We start from the raw sequence: 19,206 nt of genomic DNA, 5'->3' as shown, positions 1-19,206 counted from the left end.
TCAGAAAACACATTCTCACTAAACACAGTGACTTCATACCCAGTCAGATAACTTCATATCCCAGGACTTGATGTTGAGAAAGTAGAAATGCTCTTCCAGACACGAGATTACAGGGCTGTGCTGGCTCCTTAGTGGCTGATATGTAGCAAAATCAACAGAGAACACGTCTGGCCAACATTATAAGGCTGTCCACCAGTAAACCACTGATTCTTGCCAAGCCAGGTCCTTCACAAGGCCTGAAACCGCCATTTGAGCACTCCACACCACCCAGAAAAGACGTGTGTAAAAACCAGCCTCGTGTAGTTTGAGTAGTGCTGAGGGTCAAAACTTGTAGTACGATAGTGTAGCTATCCACTGGTGGTGTTAGTTTGATTTTGCCTGATGTGCGATTTGGATCAGTTCTGTAAAATCTGGTCACAAATGACTTAAAACTGAAATTAGATTAAAAACGGCAATGTTGATTGTAATTTTCTTTGTATTAATATAGTAACAACATGGTGTTATTTTTGCCTTACAGATGGCAAAATAGATGAAGAGATACACCGTATGTATTGTATTACAGGGACATAATTGTAAGCATGCCCAAATGCCGTGATATTGTACAACAGGAATTGTTAGCAAAAGGAAACTTTGACAATTCACTTCGATTTGACTATCTGAATATGCAGCTTTAAAACAATTTAGTGGTGAGAATAGCCAAAGCAAAACATACCCTGGTGGTCGGTCCTCTTGCTCTTCTTTGAATTGATTATTACGCATAAATATACCTTCCTCTAATATCTGCTAAAGAGCATATATTTAAATGGTTTTCACCATCTCCTGCTTAATATCATATAACTTCTTTGTGCTGCACAAGTGTTAGTGGACAGATAAAGAAACATTCACACACACTTTTTGGAAAACAATTTCACTAAACCGAAGTGTGTGCCTGACTATATTTACATACATCTTACCCATTGACCATTGTTAACCTTTTAAGTATTCATATTCTGGTGTTGGGTATTAAAATAGAAGCAGAAGTATATACAGTAGGGATTAAATGTCCACTCATTCCTACCAAGAGAATATAATAAAATAGGGCTTTGCAACAGTGACATCACTACAGAGAATCCTTGGTATGGGTATGAGAGATGAAAATGAATATTTCACATTAGAATATAACAAGCAGAACATAGCTGAGACTGAAGTGGAATTGCCTATTTGTATTTTGGTAATTGTTAGTTGAGGCATACATTAATGTATAAACAACTAGATTGATTGTAGAGGTGCTTCTTGGACTGTGGTTCATAGTTAATATAATGGGTGGAACATAGCTGAAATTGCCATAATTTCAGATTAATGGTCAGGGCATGGTGTGTTCACCACCATTCTTCCTTTTGATACAGGAGTACAGTATTGTAATTCTGCCTGTCTTCATGGTCAATATCCTTCTCCCTATGCTGATCTTCCTAAAAATTGTTTAAGCAAGTGCAAAGGTTTTCTGGTTGCAGTGTATTTTCCCATGCAACAGAGGCAGCCAGAAAAGGAGTTAACTTGGAAACAGGAGCTTGAAGAGGCGAGGAAGGTTGGTACCATCCCAGCTGGAGTTGATGACAGCTTTGATAACAAATTTCTACAACACAGGTGGACATTTTGTTGTGCCGATTTCAGTATTGTATACTGTGTACAAATGCAGCAAAAAAGCATACCAAAGCCCCTGATGGCTTTAGTAAATGAGCCTTCAATGTGACAGCTATGTGAACAGTGTCCTGAAGAAAACAAGTAGTCTTAGGAAACAGTGAAACCAAGAATACCATGAGTTGGGGAAATTAAGTGAGGTCATAGATTGTATCTACTGTAAGTGACATAAACACTCTCATTGCTACTTATAATTTAGCCTAGTCTCTGTCATCCCCAAAACTAAAAAGGTCTGAAATTTCCTTCATCAAGTGTCTCCTAACAAGACCCTGAACTGTTCGTAAAGATGGTAAAGCCTCAGGCAAATGGGTAAATTCAAAAGCCATTGGACCAGAGCATATGTCGTTGTGCCATAATAACAATTTACCTCCTGCCGTAGGTGTAGCTCAAGAGATTCAAGCATCAATTTAAACATCCCTCATCTAATGTCAATGTAGATGCACCTTTGCTATAAAGAATTGTAGTTCTGACCATAATAGTTAACTTCAAAGATAGTCGTTCTGTGGTATTATTTATCAATCTCCTTGGTGCCAAAGGGAAGTGAGACCAACTAGGGGAGGAGCAGACAAACCTCAAGAAAGCTGTTAAATGTTCAATTGAGAAGTTAGGGATGACAGATCTGCTAAAAAAACTTCTAAATGGGATTGTGTTTCAGAGGCACCTAAAGATATAGATGATAATAATGACAAGGATAGTGTTGTTGATGATGATAACAATGACAAGCAGGGTTCAGATGATGTTGCTATTGTTCAAAAAGTCTGCTGTGAAGAACCGATTCAGGTGAAATATGCTATAAAAACTAGTAATATAACTCAAGTTACTTTACTTACAAATGTAATGCGTTACCTAAGTAATATAGTTACTGTAACGAATCTAATATTACGTAATATTATTACAAGTAACAAAGTTACTAATCTCATTAGTAATCCACTGAGCCACAAAGAAGTGATGAAGCTTATTCACCAGCTTCTTACTTATAACCAAGATTTGCACACTGTCCAACAACACAATCATGTCACGTGATAAGGTGGTAGTTTCACACTTGACAGCTTAAGGCTGTGGACACAAAGTATTATAATATTATTATAGTTACTTTATTTTATGGGTAATGTGTAACTGTAACTAAATAGTTCAGTTGCATGTAATATGTAACTAGTTACTTTTTAAGAAGTAACTTGCCCAACACTGTAAGTGGGTATGGCTCATGAAAGAAGCAGGCTACACTATGACGTGTAGTAACACGTTTACATTTTAGAGTGTTCAGCTGTGTCTTCCCGGGATTTTTCCAAATGTTTATAGTAGAATGTTTTGGAGCATTCAGCTGTGACTTCCCGGGATTTTTTCCAAATGTTTATAGTAGCATGCTCTAGAATGGTCGGCTGTATTTTTACAAGATTTCTCCACATCTTTGTCGTATGATGCTTTGGTGCTTTTAGCGGATTTCATACATGAACCTGTCAAATGTTTGCAATATTCATCAAGATGTCGCTGTGATCTGTCTTCACTGCTGTACTTTTCCTGTTATTTAAGAGTATGTCATCTTTGTGAGCTTCATAATAGGCCTTATTTTTACTTTTCCTTCTGTTCTGCCATGCCGCTTCCTTTGAAGGCATAATCGCTCCCAATATTACCTCAGAAAAAATCACAAAGCAATAATGACAATAAAACCCTTCAATTGTATTTTTCCATACACAATTTTGTAACAACAGGGTTTAGCAAGACTAATACTGTAATAGCAAAGAATGTGTTAGTTGCAAAGAAATGCGTTTAGAAATATGCAAGCAGTTAAATCTATCCGCTTAACTTTGCTAGCAACAAACACTAATACTAAAGAAGATGTCTTATACATGTATTTTGTTGACGATGTATGATACGTCCCGTATAAATCAAACGTCAAAATCACAAACATATTCTAAAAGTTTGGTGCAATAACACGTGTATTCCAATATATTACTGCATAATGTACCGGTGTGATTATGGAAGCCCTGCTGATGAGCGATGGCCATGATAAAGAAGGATCAAAGGAAAATCAGTAAGACAATGACGCATACATTGTAGGATATTTAAACTACTAAAGGTTTCATCTCCATGAAATTCTAAGCATTTGTGTGAAAGAAGTAAGGCTGTAGCCAATATTCTGCTACGCTTGACTGAACGCAGGCAGGCAGGCAGCGAGGCAGTAGAAAATTTGCAAAAATATTATTTTTAAAGTTCGTAGCACCTGGTCGAAAATGCTTCGGGCCATTCTAAAGACATGTTGGGCTTTATTATACCCGTCAAGTGGCCGTGAAGGATTTGCAAAGATAATTTTGGCTTGATTTATTTTCATGGACCATGCCCACACCTTTGTTGCCCCTACTATACAGTACGATACTCATTAAAGCAAGGGTTACATCATTTCAGTCTTCTTCTGGGATATAGTTCCAAAAGAATTGCCTTCCAGCAAGTCTGGTTGAATAAACTTCAGCAAAGATATACTGTTTACCAACTGTAACTATTAAACTGATTACAATTGTATACAGCAAGCAATGGATAGCCTAAGTGAAAATATCAATCTGTTGTCAAAGTTTTGTATTCTAGTTCAGGATTATCATATACAGGTATGAAGCATACCTTGTACGCATGCAGCTTACAGTCCTAGATCATAATGCACATATTGAAAGAACCACTGCAGTTAACGAAAAAGGAGATGTTATTTACCACAGAAAATGAGTCATCTATTAATCAACTTTCACTGTATTCATGGAATCCTAAGCAGTCTCCATAAGGAGATGGGTACTTGCGTCGGACTGCACATACAACGCATGATGGCACCACTTTTCTGTTTCCCCTCTCTAGATGCCTGAATCTCCAGATGATGTACGCTACTTTCCTGAAACTCTCAGGGCTGTCAGTGGTGGGACCAACATAAAAGTCACTCCTGTGTATTTATTGCTATTGCAATTGCTTCTCTGTTTAATACTAAATTGTCAAAAGCAGGGTCAAGGGTATTACAATGCCTTTGCCTGCAGCACTTCTCTACATCGGTTGGCATGATTTGACAAGTGCTACAGACACACCACGGAATGGCCAAGTCCTGTGGCTGGTCAGGAGGTGATGGGTCAGGATTGAGCAGAGCCTTTGCTAGTTCTAGGCCTCTAATGTGGCCATATGCCTCCATAATCAATTAGCTACTATTCTTACCAAAGTAGAGGCAGTCATAAACAGTCGGCCATTCGTTTACATTGAGGATGACATTGACTCAAGTATTACACTGACACCTATGAACTTTTTGTCTCACTCACTCCATGTCATTCCTGACTTGTCCAATGAAAGCGATCCAGAAGTTAGCTTTACAAAGAAGAGTTCCTCTGAACAACTGCTTCAAATTTGAAAGTGTGGTCAGAAACACTTAAACCAGTTCTGGAAGATACGGAGAAATGAATATTTATCCAATCTACAGGAAAGACATCAGAAATATTTGAAGGGTCCCAGAAGTACTGTAGTAGCTACACCTAAAGTTGGGGATATTGTACTTATTAAGGAAGATATTCCCAGAGGGAAGTAGAAAGTTGGTTGCATTTGTGAGTTGATACCTAGTCGAGATTAAATAATACAATCAGCCAAGATTACTACTGCTCCTCACAAATTCATCAAGAGAGCTATTAGTTTTCTCTATCCAATTGAATGTCCTGTTTGTAATATAGAGGTTAATCCTGAAAGAAATCAGGCAAGGAACAATCAGTCTAGTTCAGAAGAAATAATCAGTAACAGAGATGATGATGATGAAATAACACAAAGGGATGACGATGATGACTCTCCTGAAAATCAATCCATACAGTCCGTCCTACACATAAGGCAGTGATTAAAGCTTGTCAAATAATTCAATAATGGCTTAGCCCTGAAGAAATTTCCCTGGGGTAGTGCTGCGGCTCGAGCTACGTGATGACATCATGTAATTAAACTTGTATGGTAATTGAGAAAAACTGGTTTTTTGAGTATTCTAATTATTGTATCAATGTGTCAACGTGTGTTTGAATTTGGGAGCTTTTATGAAGTTAATTAAGAATAAGCTTGTTTTCAACCAAAGCTCTTCTGTCGCTATGACAGCACCCTCATTTACAAGATCTCCATTGGTTGGTGGTGGTGCTTAAACGCTAGCTCCTTGGTAACCAACACTCAAAGTATACAATGTGTTTACTGCAATGGTTCACACTACTCTGCTTCCTGTAATTCAGTGAAATATGTTAAAGACCGAAAGGACATATTGATACGAGCTGGTCGATGTTTTAATTGCCTCAAACCAAATCACAGAGCCAAAGATTGTGATTGACAAGGTTGTCATTTTTGTCAACGAAAGCATCATCAATCACTACACGAAGTTCAACCAATCAATGCTTCCTGCAGGGATTGAAAGTTAATGAACAATGGTATCAGGTGGACCTCCCTTGGAACCGTGATAAACAAGAACTTGCAGATTTCTACCAGTTGTGTTACAATTGTGAGAAGTCCTTACAACAAAGATTAATCAACCAGTCAGATGTCTTACAACAATATCACAGCGTGATTCAGGAGCAATTGGAAAAGGGAATTGTTGAAGAGAGCACCATGTGAACCTAATACGTCTGAAGGCACCCAACAAACAGCCGCGATTCACTATATGCCACACCACCCTGTAATTCGACAAAATTGCAGTACCACAAAGGTTTGAGTTGTATACGATGGTTCAGCAAAAAACCCTGAATGTAATATATCTTTAAATGACGTGTTTACAAAAGGATCCAAATCTCATTCCCAAACTATTCAATGTTTTAATGCGTTTTAGATGTCATGACTTAGACATTGAAAAGGCCTTCTCAATGATCGGGATCAATAAATATGATCAAGATTGCTTACGTTTCCTTTGGTTTGAGAATCCTCATGATACAAACAGTAAATTAATTCATGTGAGGTTTACACGTTTAGTCTTTGGCTTGAAACCTTCTCCAGCCATATTGGGAGCTGTGATTGAGAAACATGTTCATAACTACCAGAATCAATATCCAGAGATAGTCAATGTTATGCAAAACTCCTTATATGTGGATGACTAGGTGACTGGAGCTGAAACTGAAGAGGAAGTTTTTGAGTTATATTAGACTTCAAAGAGGTTGAAGAGTTGTACATGGTGCTACTACATATTTTGTACCCAGTAGTTTGCAGTGTGTAATGTTCTGTTTTGTAGAGCAAAACAGTGTGTGATGAACTCAGAGAAGAAATTGCAGTAGTTCAATCTAAACTTAGTGAATCTACAAGACACTGTTTCTGATACTGGCCAAGTTAATATGCCACATAAACTCTGAGACATCAGGGTTATTAAATTCAAAAACAATTGCAAATATCAAAAAGAGTTGCTCTATAAAAAACTTTGCCACCAATTTAAATAAAGAAGGAGACTAGAATAAGGTCTAATTGTTCTGGATCTAAGCCTAAGTTAAGACTAAATCCTGTTCTGGTCAATTATATGAGATCAATTTGTTTACAACACTGGCCATGTGGAGAGAATGGCAAGAATTGTGATGATGAACAATTGTGGAATAGCTATTGATGAAAAAGACGACTAAACAACAAGCCACATAAAACCCTAAATAAACATTAACAATATTGTGTACTGTATTCCATTGAATTACTTTGTATTTTTAGGAATTGATTAATTGTTTTCTCCACATAATTTGCAATAAAGGCCTTGGATTATTTGTAATGTGGTGCTAGTGTGCTACTGTTTTTTTGTATGTACAGTATGATACTAAATTTACATAGGTGGCTGGTTACATCAAAATAGCTAAATCAGTAAGTCAGGCCAGCTTGTAAATAATCATCATTTTTTAGTCTTGAAAATTCCCTGAGACAAGTGTCCTGAAGTTAGCTAAGAATATTCTTCTATTAACTGGCTGGCTGGACTGTGTCACCTAAAATGTGTGGTGTGGGCTATGGTTTGATAATAGCTTATCACTAGGTGGTTATTCAACATGATAAAGGTATGTGACCAGATCTGCAAAACGGGGTTACTGATTGGCAACGCATAATTTCACTTTTGAAAAGGGCATATCACCTGAAATTTTATACTCCAAACGTATGCTATTGTTTCTGTGTAATTTGAAGGTGATATGTTAAAATACATTATAAGATCAGTTAATCTTTTTATGTGCAGATCTGGTCAGTGCCTGTTTAATGAACTACATATTGTAACTGACAGTGTAAATACTCAAAATTTCTGGACAAAAGAAAGCGAGTAGACAAGATATGGTGGAGGCACTAAGAAACGGGTTGTAACAAAGAGGACGATGGAGAAGTGGATATCTAACAATGGTAAAATGCTAAACACGATAAGATGGCTGCATTCTGAAACGGTGTCCAGCAGTGACTATGCTGAAGTGTGTAAGTATAATGATAAGCTATGCTTGATAAAGAACTATATGTTAGCATTTGTCAAAGGCCACCAATGTTTGTGTTTCAATATTTAAGGACCACACAGAAACAGATATTCATCAGCGAGCAATGTCACTGGAGGCTAATGATTGTACAGCTGCTAAGCTAAGGATCAAGAAGAAATTTGATGTAGCATACTATATGATTGCCAAAGAAAACCTCCCGTGTTCGTGATCTAGCGGAAAGGCATGGTATGGAATTAGAATCTGGCTACAAGGACCATTCTTGTGCTATGTTTATAGAATGTATAGCTCGAGAACAAGCGGAAAATCTTGTCTCAACTATTTCAAAGTGCCATTTCTTCAGTATACAAGCTGATGGCACCACAGATTCTGGCAACGTTGAAAATGAGCTGTGAAACAATTCATGATGTAACTGGGTAATTGTTTCTCCATCAGCGCAAGTATATCTGGATGTAAAAAAAAAATGTACATGAAAACATAGCTAACATGATGGTTTTAATTGAATATGCATCCTTATAAAACATTTTATACACATAAGTACATTTGCAAAAGAGACAAGAGGCTTAGAGTAGGCAAAATAAGCACAAACAATTAAGTAATTAAAAGTATTTCAAATATTATGTCAAATTTTGAAACCTTTTTATTAAAATCTTAAATCCTCCTTAAGATTTCTCAAATCTTAAATCTAAGCACCACGTTACAGACCCCTCATAGGTGAGCCTTTCAAAAAGCATCATACAGGCCCTCTGCTGTACCACAAGTAAGATGTTGTGCAGTCAAAAAATCTATCCCTGATATGAACACGACTATCAGTGTAACAGCAGGATTTGATGAGCCTGAAGTAATAGCATCTATGGACATAACTGATGGTGCATGAGGAAAACAGTATAACTAAAATTCAGAAATATATTGAGTAAAGACACAGAAGTAACCCAGAAACATTACCACCATGCTGCACACCAGAGTCTGTGAATTCACTGCCTTTCGAGTTTCCACCAGGTCATCAGAAATGTTACCACTATGCTGTTATTGGGAGAGCATCAACATGGATCCCTGTAAATGTTTATTGCATATGTAGAGGACCAGATACTAGAGAGGCGATGGTTGCTTGTGATAATTGCAAGAAATGGTACCATGCTGAGTGCATAAGGGGGTGTCTGAAGGAGGCTAAAAGGAAGGATTGGTTTTGTTCAAGTTGCAATAACTCATACTGAACTTGTAATCAATCGTAAGGAACTCATTGCTCATAACTGAGGAACTTTTATTATGTATCTGTGTATATTAAATGAGGTTTTTGACTTGAATTGTATGTTTCTGCGACTCATCATGTATATACAGGTTTAATTCTGTATATTATAGCAGATGATGACATGCATGTTGCAAGTATGTGGATGGTGATTATATTGTATGTTATAGTTATAATCCAACTACTGAATGCAGTGGCAGATTTAGGATTTTTAAAAGGGGGTTTCTGAACAATTCTCTGAAGTTGGGATTCAAGCACTTCTGCAAAATCTTGACACAAACAAGTCACCAGGCCCTGATGGAATCCACCCTATCATTCTTAAACACTGTGCCAGTAAACTTGCACCTATCTTGAAAGTTATCTTTATGCAATCATTGAACACTGGTAATATTCCCGCAGATTGGTTGGAGACTAATGTAACTCCAGTATACAAGAAAGGTGCCAAGGATCTAGCTGCAAATTATCGTTCCATATCACTAACAGCTATCTGTTCTAAGGTGATGGAGCATGTCATATACCATTCCATTATGAGTCATTTAAATCATAACAATGTGTTATCTAATAGTCAACATGGTTTTAGAGTTGGTTACTCTTGTTCCACTTAACTAATTTCACTTATAGAAGACCTGAACTCTCATATGGATCATAATCTACAAGTTGATATGATACTATTAGACTTTTCAAAGGAATTTGATAATGTACTGCACTGCCGCCTATTAAAAAAGCTATCATATTGATGGCCAAGTTATCCACTGGATTGAAAAGTGGCTCACAACACGCAAACAACGGGTCTTACTTGATGGGGAATCATCTGATTATGTCCCTGTAACATCTGGAGTACCTCAGGGTACTGTATTGGGTCCATTAATGTTTTTAATCTATATTAATGACATTGTTGAAAGTTTGTAAATTGGATGTGTGTGGAAGACCCCTTTTCGCAAATCCGGTCACATATTAGTCCATCTAACATCAAATGTAGTGTTAAAAACAAGAAAACACTTACTGGTGGCTGGATATACAATTTTAAAAAAAAATCGTCAAAACTCGAACTTAACTGAAATAGCATGGAAAGACTAACCAACTCGATAACAACAGGATTTTCACTTCTTTAGGAGCTGTTGTACTCCCAACTACAACATTCATACCAACAACCTTCAGGTTATGCAGGCTTCAGTCAGTGAGGTGGATTCTCATATTCAGGCCTTTCCGCTTCCTCATCAGGTCATTCATCACCACTTCTAGGTCCGTACAGACCCCAAGATCATCCAGATTATTTTGACGAAACACACTGACAAAACATACGGGGGTGTTTTTGTATGTTCATTTACATTTGCATGCATGTATGATTAGTGTGTGCATCTTTAACATGTCATATTATTTCATCAAATACATTGTTTCAAATGCTTTATGTATATATAGAGTTTTCATCGCGTGAGCAAAATTACGTAATTTATTGAAGCCGCCATATTGGAGCACCAAAATCCTCAAGCACGAGTTACTGATAAACCCTGACTGATAACAATGGTTCAGTGTGTGGTATGCAGATGTACTAACCGTACTGATCCTCGTCCGGGCAGTAACCAAGATGAAAACATTTCCTTTCACAGAATACCGGCAGTGCATGACAGAGAAGGAAAGAAAGACTTCGAGTTGAGGAAACTACGACGAGACGGGTTTCTTGCCGCTATTCACAGAGCAGACCTCGACATGGATGACCTACAAAAGTACAGAATTTGTTCGAAGCATTTTGTATTTGGTCAACCTGCAGACTTGTACAAGCAAACCAGACCAAACTGGCTACCAACTTTACATCTTGGGCATAAACGCAGTAGCACTGAAAGTGTTTCGACAGCAGCAGTGGAAAGGTATGAACGGGCTTGAGAAAGGGACCAAAGGCGTCTTGTAAACCAGGAAATGGAAAAAGTGCTACCTACCATAATGGCTAATGAAATTGATGTGATCATTATCGAAGAGGTGAAACTTATTGTGACAGAGCAGATTGAAATTGCATACCAATATTTTAAGGCAAAGGAGGATAATGATTGTGAATGTTCCAGCAAAGTTGCTTTGTTAGAGAAGGAGCTTGCAGATAGTAAAGAAGCCATCAAATCTTTGACTGAACAGTTACAACAAATGAACGAGAAGCATTCACGAGGTCCCTTTACAGAAGAAAGCCTGCTTGATGCAAGTGATGATGCCATAAGCTCATACTCTGCCTTACCAAATTTTAAAGTCTTGAAGGCTATTTTTGATCACGTACACAAAACTTTACCAAGTGATGGCATCACCAAGTTGTCTCCTTTTCAGGAATTCATGTTTGTGATACTTAAGCTTCGGATCAATCCTCCTCTGGAATTTATGGCTTATCAGTTTAGAATTTCTACAGCTACTGCCTCAAGGATTTTTATGAAATGGCTGAAACAAATGGACTTGCGATTGCAAGACCTGATAATCTGGCCAGACCGAGATGCCCTTCAAAAGACAATGCCTATGTGTTTTCAAGCATCATTTGGAAAGAAGGTAGCTGTGATAATTGATTGCTTTGAAATATTCATAGACCGGCCATCGAATTTGTCAGCACGTGGTCTAATTACAAGCACCACAACACTGCCAAAGTGCTGCTAGGAATTGCACCTCAGGGAATTGTTTCATTCGTTTCAGAATGTTGGGGAGGTCGAGTAAGTGATAAGCATCTCACTGAACAGTGTGGGATTTTAAAGAAATTATTACCAGGTGATGTTGTTTTGGCAGATAGAGGGTTTGACATTGCGGAGTCAGTAGCTATGATGCAGGCACAGCTCCACATTCCTGCCTTGACAAAGGGTAAACAACAGTTGTCAGCAATGGAAGTAGAAAGTACAAGGAAGATTGCAAACGTAAGAATTCATGTGGAACGTGTTATTGGTTGTGTTCGTCAGAAGTATTCCATATTACGAGGCATTATTCCAATTGATTTTGTAACACAAAGACTGGGTGAAGAAATCCCTGCCATTGATCGTATTGTACGAGTATGTTGTGCCTTAAATAATGTATGTGCATCTGTTGTACCATTTGAATAATCATGTTTTGAATTAATACACAATAATACAATTACTGTTATGGTTTTAATGTTAATAGAATTAATCACTGTTGTATCTTTCTTGACTTTCCTTTGGTTTTACTGATCTTTTGGCAATCACTACAGTACCATTTTCCTTTTGGTATAGACTTGTCACTCATTTTCAAGCATTTGAGATGGAACCACTTGATTGCACATTCATTATTATCGCAGCAAATCATTGTTCCCTCATCTGGACCATTGCAAATGCAAAAGTGTTCATCTTCATTTGAATGGTCATGGGAAGCACTTAGTTCTGTGGTCTCAGCTGCAGCTTGAAAACTGGTGGATTGTTTTTCCAAATCATCAGATGATGTTACAGTTTCCCGTGTATACCAATGGCCTATAACTTCTGGCAACAAGCATGTAACAAAGAAACGTTCAGATCTCACCACACTGGTCATCCCAAAAAGAGTTGTTTCTTGTTATACGCTCAACATACAGACTAGGTTCCATGTCGGAAGAGCCAAATGTGAGCAAACAAAAGTCACAGTACTGTACATCACAAACAAAAATCTGCGTTTGCACTTGGTAATAGTAAGCATGTCTCTGATCCAATTGGTATGAATCACCTTGTTTAACCAGGCAAAACTGTCCATCACTAGCCACTGCCTCTTCAATGCTATCCTCGCGGTGACTGTAAGGACACTTCACCTCAAGTACACGCTTATCACAACAGTCGCACTCTACTATGCCGTCAGGGGAAGCTCCAATCTATGGCCACCTTGGATTAATAACTAACCCATTTTCTAATACCTGCAGGTTCTGATGATCCTTGCTGACAGCCTTTATATATTCTTCACGTGCAAGCTTTTCATGCTTCCGTCCCCAATATGTTTGCTTGCTTGTGAAAACAAACAACTCAGGGTAACAAATTCTTTTAATAAGGCTCTTTGATGGCTTTGTACTATCCGTGTGGCAGACTGCTTTCATATTAGAAGCAGTAACTCTTCCAGCTCGATACTTAAACCACAACTTGGAATTTGCTTGTTGCCTCGTCTGCAACTCAACCTGTTCAGCCATTTCATGTGTTACAGTTAGTGTAACATCTTTGCACACATAAAGCAAACACTGGTATCCAAGAGAAACATATTCCAGCTTGTAAAGTGAAGCAATTGGTTGGGGGAATGTTGACAAAGTTGTCTTCGGCACATACACATCAGAATACTCTGGGACAACTGATAGCACAGCAACCTTTGGACCAGTAATGCTCAAGGCACTGAAAAGCTGTGTCAATTCATCACTGGTTGATCTCATGCCTTCTCTAGACTTATGTACTTCTTTACTACCTTCACATCCATCAACTAACTTATCTAATTTTTGCTTTTTACCTCGAGCAGAAGTAAAATCGATGTCCTTGATTGGTAAGTACCGTGCAGATTTCAGCAGACGGCAACGCCCAAGCACACTGGCCATCCGTACAGCTTCTCACTCCTTCAAGTCTACATAGCGTTTCTATATAGAATAGCACAGCAGCAACATGAGTGCAAACTTCACCAAGGCCTGCCATACAGTTACAATGGGCACAGCATACTTCACCATTTTCCTCTATAATCATCCAACACTTTAAAGGAGTGTCATTCAATCGTTGGGAATGGAACACCTGTAATAAAAGCATAGTAAGCATTGTGTTTACTTTAAATCTTTAAAATCTTCTTACCCTTCCAGTTGTAACAACGAAACAGGCTCAGGAAAGTGTTCCTTCACTACCATTCTAATCTATAGACTAAATAAAAGACTAACCAGTCGTATGAACATCCGTACTGTATTCCGCGAGACATTTCATCATTACCTCGTGGCCAGGAAGACCAGACTAATCACGTGATATAGACTACGGGATAATTTACGGTATGCTAATGTGCTTTCCCTAATGGTTACTGTGTAGAAGACAGATAGTCACCGGTGTTAACAAATCGCTTTGCTAGTTGAAAATGGTAAGTTCTACACACTAATAACTTGGATATTTCTGCTTATTATTGATAGGCGAATCTGTACTACAGTTTGTATTATCCCTTCCTACTTCCTGCGGGGTCCTGCAGACATTTACATAAAACTTAAAAATTTCCGCACTGTATATGGAAAACATTTACGTACTTTACTCCCTATAACTTACGGAGAACTTTTACGTCAGCTGTTCCGTCCTCAATACGGGAGAATTTTACGTACTCATCTTCGTAGTCTCTACGAGAGAATCTTACGTCCATTTGTCACGTGATCCACTTCATGGCTCTACATACAGAGAGTTGCGCTCACGTGAACCATGGCTTTGAGCGAAAATCTTTCTACTGTCGTGGCAGTCATATAAAACATTAGCTGGTTCTTTTCTTTCACAACCAATAAATTAAATATTTTGCAGCATAGTGTAAAGACTTTACCGCATCCTCTCCCCAGACCATTTAGCTGCTGTATGGAGGGAAAGTTGGGCGGGGGAACATGTGGTGAATCATACAAAATAATTGGTGTGGAGGAAAAAATTTGAGATATGTGCAGATCTGCCAAAGTTTCCCTTCTTACGGGAGCCAAACGGCATTATTTAGGTTTGAAAAGTAGTTGCTCGGATCCACCCTTGGTTTAACTTGTTATTACAGATAGTTCTCATGGGTTTGCAATGGTTGGCTCCAAAAATGAATCTCAAGGGAAGAAGTCATGCGAAGCAATCCCGGGTAACCAAGTGCATGAGGGAACATGGCTTGGCTGGTAGTGCTGTGACTCTCAATATAGTGCTGGGCAGTATACCGAAAATACCGAATACCGCGGTATTTTCATTAAACCTTTTCAAAGGTATTTGTTTCTGAAAATACCGTGGGCATGAATGTGACTAGTGTGCAGGAAGCGAGAGACAAGGTAGTTGGGTTATGTGTTGGTGGTTTGGTGGTGACCACAAGCCTCTCCTAACAGCAACTGTTAGGTTTCAGGTTACAATGTAGCACCTGCCTACTGTCATGTAGTTAGTAAAATGTTTTTATAACCTGCTGGCCATGGGTAACTTTCAATTGTGAGTAGCTACAGTTAACAATTACTGTAAAAACATATATTAGTTCCTTACCAAGCTGAATATCGTCGTGAAATATCGAATACCAGGGTATTTTCTTCAATACCGTACCGTAATCAAAAAATGCCATACCGCCCACCACTATCTCTGTTTGATTCTCAGGCCCGAGTCCCTTCTGTGCAATGTTTCTAAAACACTGTTTCATTCACTCAACAGTGCCACACCCACCACACTTATAATTGGCCAGCCACTTATACAAAATATCTTGGTCTTTACAGGCTCACGTTTCACGATGTATAGCATAACGTATTGTTCAATAATTTTAAGAGTAAATAATGAGAGAGAGAGAGTATCTAACTCTGGTATGGGCTATCAAAAATGAACGCGTGAAGATAATCGGATTTATTAGTAAAATTACGCATATCATGGGGGTATTGATTAGAGGCCTTTTAACACATCTGGTAGAGAAGACATCCACACGGCAGTGTTGTGTGTTATGGGACTATTGTGTAGTAGTAATGGCTGAGAGTCAAGAACAAAGCAGTGAGATCGCGGACAAAGTAGTTAATGAAGACGCTTCGACAGTGACCTGCCTGTGTTGTTAGAGCTTCCAACCAGAGTAGAATTGCGTATCAAAGTGAAATTTGGCTTAGATACAACCAGGTAAGGTTATTGGCTCGTGGCTTGAGCTCCTTGGCCTGTTCCATGCCCTACTCCTCGTCTTGCTCCTCTCCCTGCTCCTTGTCCTCTTCCTCGCAGTCCACGTTCTATGCCGGCAACTGAAATCACATCTGTGCTGATCTCCCACTGGCTGCGAATGTCGATGTAACTTTCTGGTTGCTTACTTCTCTTTCACGGCTAGTCCTATCCACTTGATGGCGAAGGTTCATAGCACCTTTCACCTAAGACTCCATTAACAGACACACATGTGTGTAATCATAGGCGCTGTTTGCAGGTGTAATTCTTTATGGGGGCGCCTTGCGCATGCCAGTTGATTGGCACCTATTATAGCCTGGTCTAAAGAAGCCAGAGGTCTTCACACGCTCATTTTTGATAGCCCATACCAGAGTTAGATACTCTCTCTCTCTCTCTCACTATTTACTCTTGATAATACCAATTACTATGATTTAAACGTTATCCATCAATTTCAATAAAACAGAGTTGTATTAGTCCAATTCAAAATGGCAATACACTCTTGCTATGACATTAAACTCCTGTGGCACCAGTATTTCGTATACGTCAAGTATACTGTACGATACAAAATTTTGGTGGGACAAAATTTTGGCGATTTCACTCATGAAGGAATTTGGCGGATAATATGTTGGTGAATGCTTGTGTCATGATGCATTAACTTCAATTAGTTAGCTAACAATTGGCAAGAATATTTTGGTGAATCTACATCATTTCGCCAAAATTTTGTATCGTGTGGTATAATATGCATGATTAATATTATCATTATAATATACATAATATTTTATGAATATTTATTACAGCCGTATGTTTTTTTTGTTTATGCCTAAACCAAATGCCCTTGTGGCTGCAGCTCCCATTGTGCCAAGAATTATGCGAATCTTCTTTATCTTTGTCACTCATGGCACCATAATATCCTACAGCATCTGTGCTTTTGTCATGGAGTGCACAAACTATTGGACCAACATGTCTCGCAAAATCTGTGCGGCATGGCTTGCCAGCTGACTTATCATCGTGGGTGCAGGAGTTTGGCCGAGCAGGTAGAGATGGTCTCCCAGCACGTGCATGCATATTATATTCAGATGACGACATTCAACATCTGTCGTACTGGCTAGGAAATGGAGATAGACAACGAGAATCACCAGTCGCCACAGCATTTTCTGAAGTAGCCAGAAAATGTCGACACCAAATAGTATTGGAAGGCTTTGGGGAGCAAATGGTCCATCCATCAGATCAATGCTGTGATGTCTGTGCTCTTACCCCTGTTGTATCTGTGGACATGTCAAAGGAGCTGGCATTACTAATTTCAGCTATTGATGAGCTAGGAACAAAAGGGGAGAAAAAGGTGGCACAATTTCTACGGGGAAGCAATTTAACGTGGATTAAAGATCTACAAAACTTTGATCCAAAGGCCTCTGCTGCATATGGGAAAAGTCCACCACATCTATCGCTAGAATGGTGGCGCTTATTTACACGGCAGTGCTCTGTTGCTGGATACCTGAGCAGGAAGGTGGATTGTGGCACATTTCAAGGAAGACAAGCTGGGGTTTTTGCATACTTTAAAGTCACAAGAAAAGGACAGGATGCCATTTCCAACAACAAGGAGGTTATGTTGCCACCTCTTTTATTACAAGAGGATGTTGCTTTGAAGCATCAACCAGTTTCAGAGCGCCGCCATGAATCAGCTGAAAAAAAGAAGCGTGTCGGTCGTGGGAGCAACCCTTTGTTTACAATTAGAAATCTGCTTAATGACAAGGAAAACTGGCAGGATATCACTTCAAAGAAGCAGTACCAGTTTCCAGGAGTAACAACAGAAGCCACATCAAATAAGCTCCTATTCAGCAAAGATATTAGCAAGCTGCCTCAGTATGTTGCAGCAAAGCCCCACTTTCTTTGGGATGACATTCAATTAAGCAAAGGGAAACTGAGTTCAGATAGGTGTGTAACCACTGAAATTGACGGAATCGAGGAATCCATTTTCTACAGATTGGCTCCTTGCAATGGTGTAAAAATGTGCTCTGGAGCTGGATGTGAACATGTCCAAAGCCGAAATTCCAAGAAAAACCTTTGCACTAAGCATCCAAGCAGCCCAACCATTAACACAGACAACTGCCCTGTCATCTTCGTATACATGTTTCCACAAAACTTTGTGTCTCCTGACAACAGAAGGTACAGATACTATACATACAGCAGACAATATATTCCTAAGTAGGACAATCATTAATACATGCACAACTATATAAGTCGTTTCATCGGTTTAAACTCTAGGACAGTAAAGAAATTGAGGTTGTAGCCTTATCTGTAGTGAAGGTAACTTAAATTACTTACCATAATTACTTGATTTGTATCCTGGCAGTACTATTTTTTTTACCAAAATAAAACCCTTCTAATAGTGCCGCACTGCAGTATTATTTGAGGGTTTTAAGCCTGCCACTAAAAGCCACAGTATATGAGGAAATTTTAGGCAGTAAGAAGATTTTGTGGTTGCCTTACACAATGAAAATAAAAATTACAAAATATAACAAAAATAGTTTGGGATGATATGTAGTCTCGCACAACCAGACCGCTTTTTCTTCTTTTATATTGGGTCGGGAAGAAAAAGGGTCTGGTGAATGCAGTATGGCTATTTTGTTCTGGCAATCTCCAAAACGTGGGGATTCTACTGTGCGGCTTCTGATTGCTCTCAAAGGCTTGCTGATTGGTGTTGAGTAGTGGGAACCGCACACAATGGCTTCACAAATAATTTTAATGTTGGACCAGGTTAGCTAGCTGCTCTAGTGACTCCACAACAGTTGTCTTGCGATGTTGCCATTGAACCACCCCTGAACCTCTCTTCAGTGGCGACAAGTTCAAGCTTCAACTGCTGTCATTCACCATGTAGCTAGTTAAAGAGCTATTTCTCTGCGAGTGTAATAGCAAATTCTGTCCATGGAGTAATCACTTAGAAGTGAAAGAACGGGCCTAGTAACAACATAGTTAGAACAGTTATAGCTAACCTTCTTCAGCATTAAAATAAGTTGCGAAGCCATTGTGTATGGTTCCCACTACTCAACACCAATCAGTGAGCCTTTTAGAGCAATCCGAAGCTCCACAATAA

General features: G+C 38.8%; 1 protein-coding gene and 1 pseudogene across 1 annotated transcript; both read left to right on the top strand.

The window, feature by feature from the left end:
- The first annotated feature begins 1,501 nt into the window (after window positions 1-1,501).
- LOC136245343 (uncharacterized) lies at window positions 1,502-6,746 on the top strand. Its single transcript, XM_066036822.1, has 4 exons — window positions 1,502-1,649; window positions 2,333-2,457; window positions 6,064-6,266; window positions 6,482-6,746. Exons 1-4 carry the CDS (start codon window positions 1,502-1,504, stop codon window positions 6,744-6,746), a joined length of 741 nt encoding a protein of 246 aa, XP_065892894.1.
- A 4,051-nt stretch (window positions 6,747-10,797) lies between these two features.
- On the top strand, window positions 10,798-12,405 carry LOC136245758 (uncharacterized; annotated as a pseudogene).
- The last annotated feature ends 6,801 nt before the right edge of the window (window positions 12,406-19,206 follow it).

Source organism: Dysidea avara, chromosome 15, assembly GCF_963678975.1.
Source record: "Dysidea avara chromosome 15, odDysAvar1.4, whole genome shotgun sequence".
Classification (NCBI taxonomy): domain Eukaryota; kingdom Metazoa; phylum Porifera; class Demospongiae; order Dictyoceratida; family Dysideidae; genus Dysidea; species Dysidea avara.
Note: the sequence above shows the minus strand (reverse complement) of the source record. Positions and strands in the feature narration are given on the sequence as shown.

Coding starts and splice junctions, on each gene's coding strand:
- LOC136245343 (XM_066036822.1), top strand. CDS start 1,502: ATGCAACAGAGGCAGCCAGAAAAGGAGTTAACTTGGAAACAGGAGCTT. Junction 1,650..2,332: donor ATTTTGTTGTGCCGATTTCA/GTATTGTATACT, acceptor ATTGTGTTTCAG/AGGCACCTAAAGATATAGAT. Junction 6,267..6,481: donor ATTGTTGAAGAGAGCACCAT/GTGAACCTAATA, acceptor AATGCGTTTTAG/ATGTCATGACTTAGACATTG.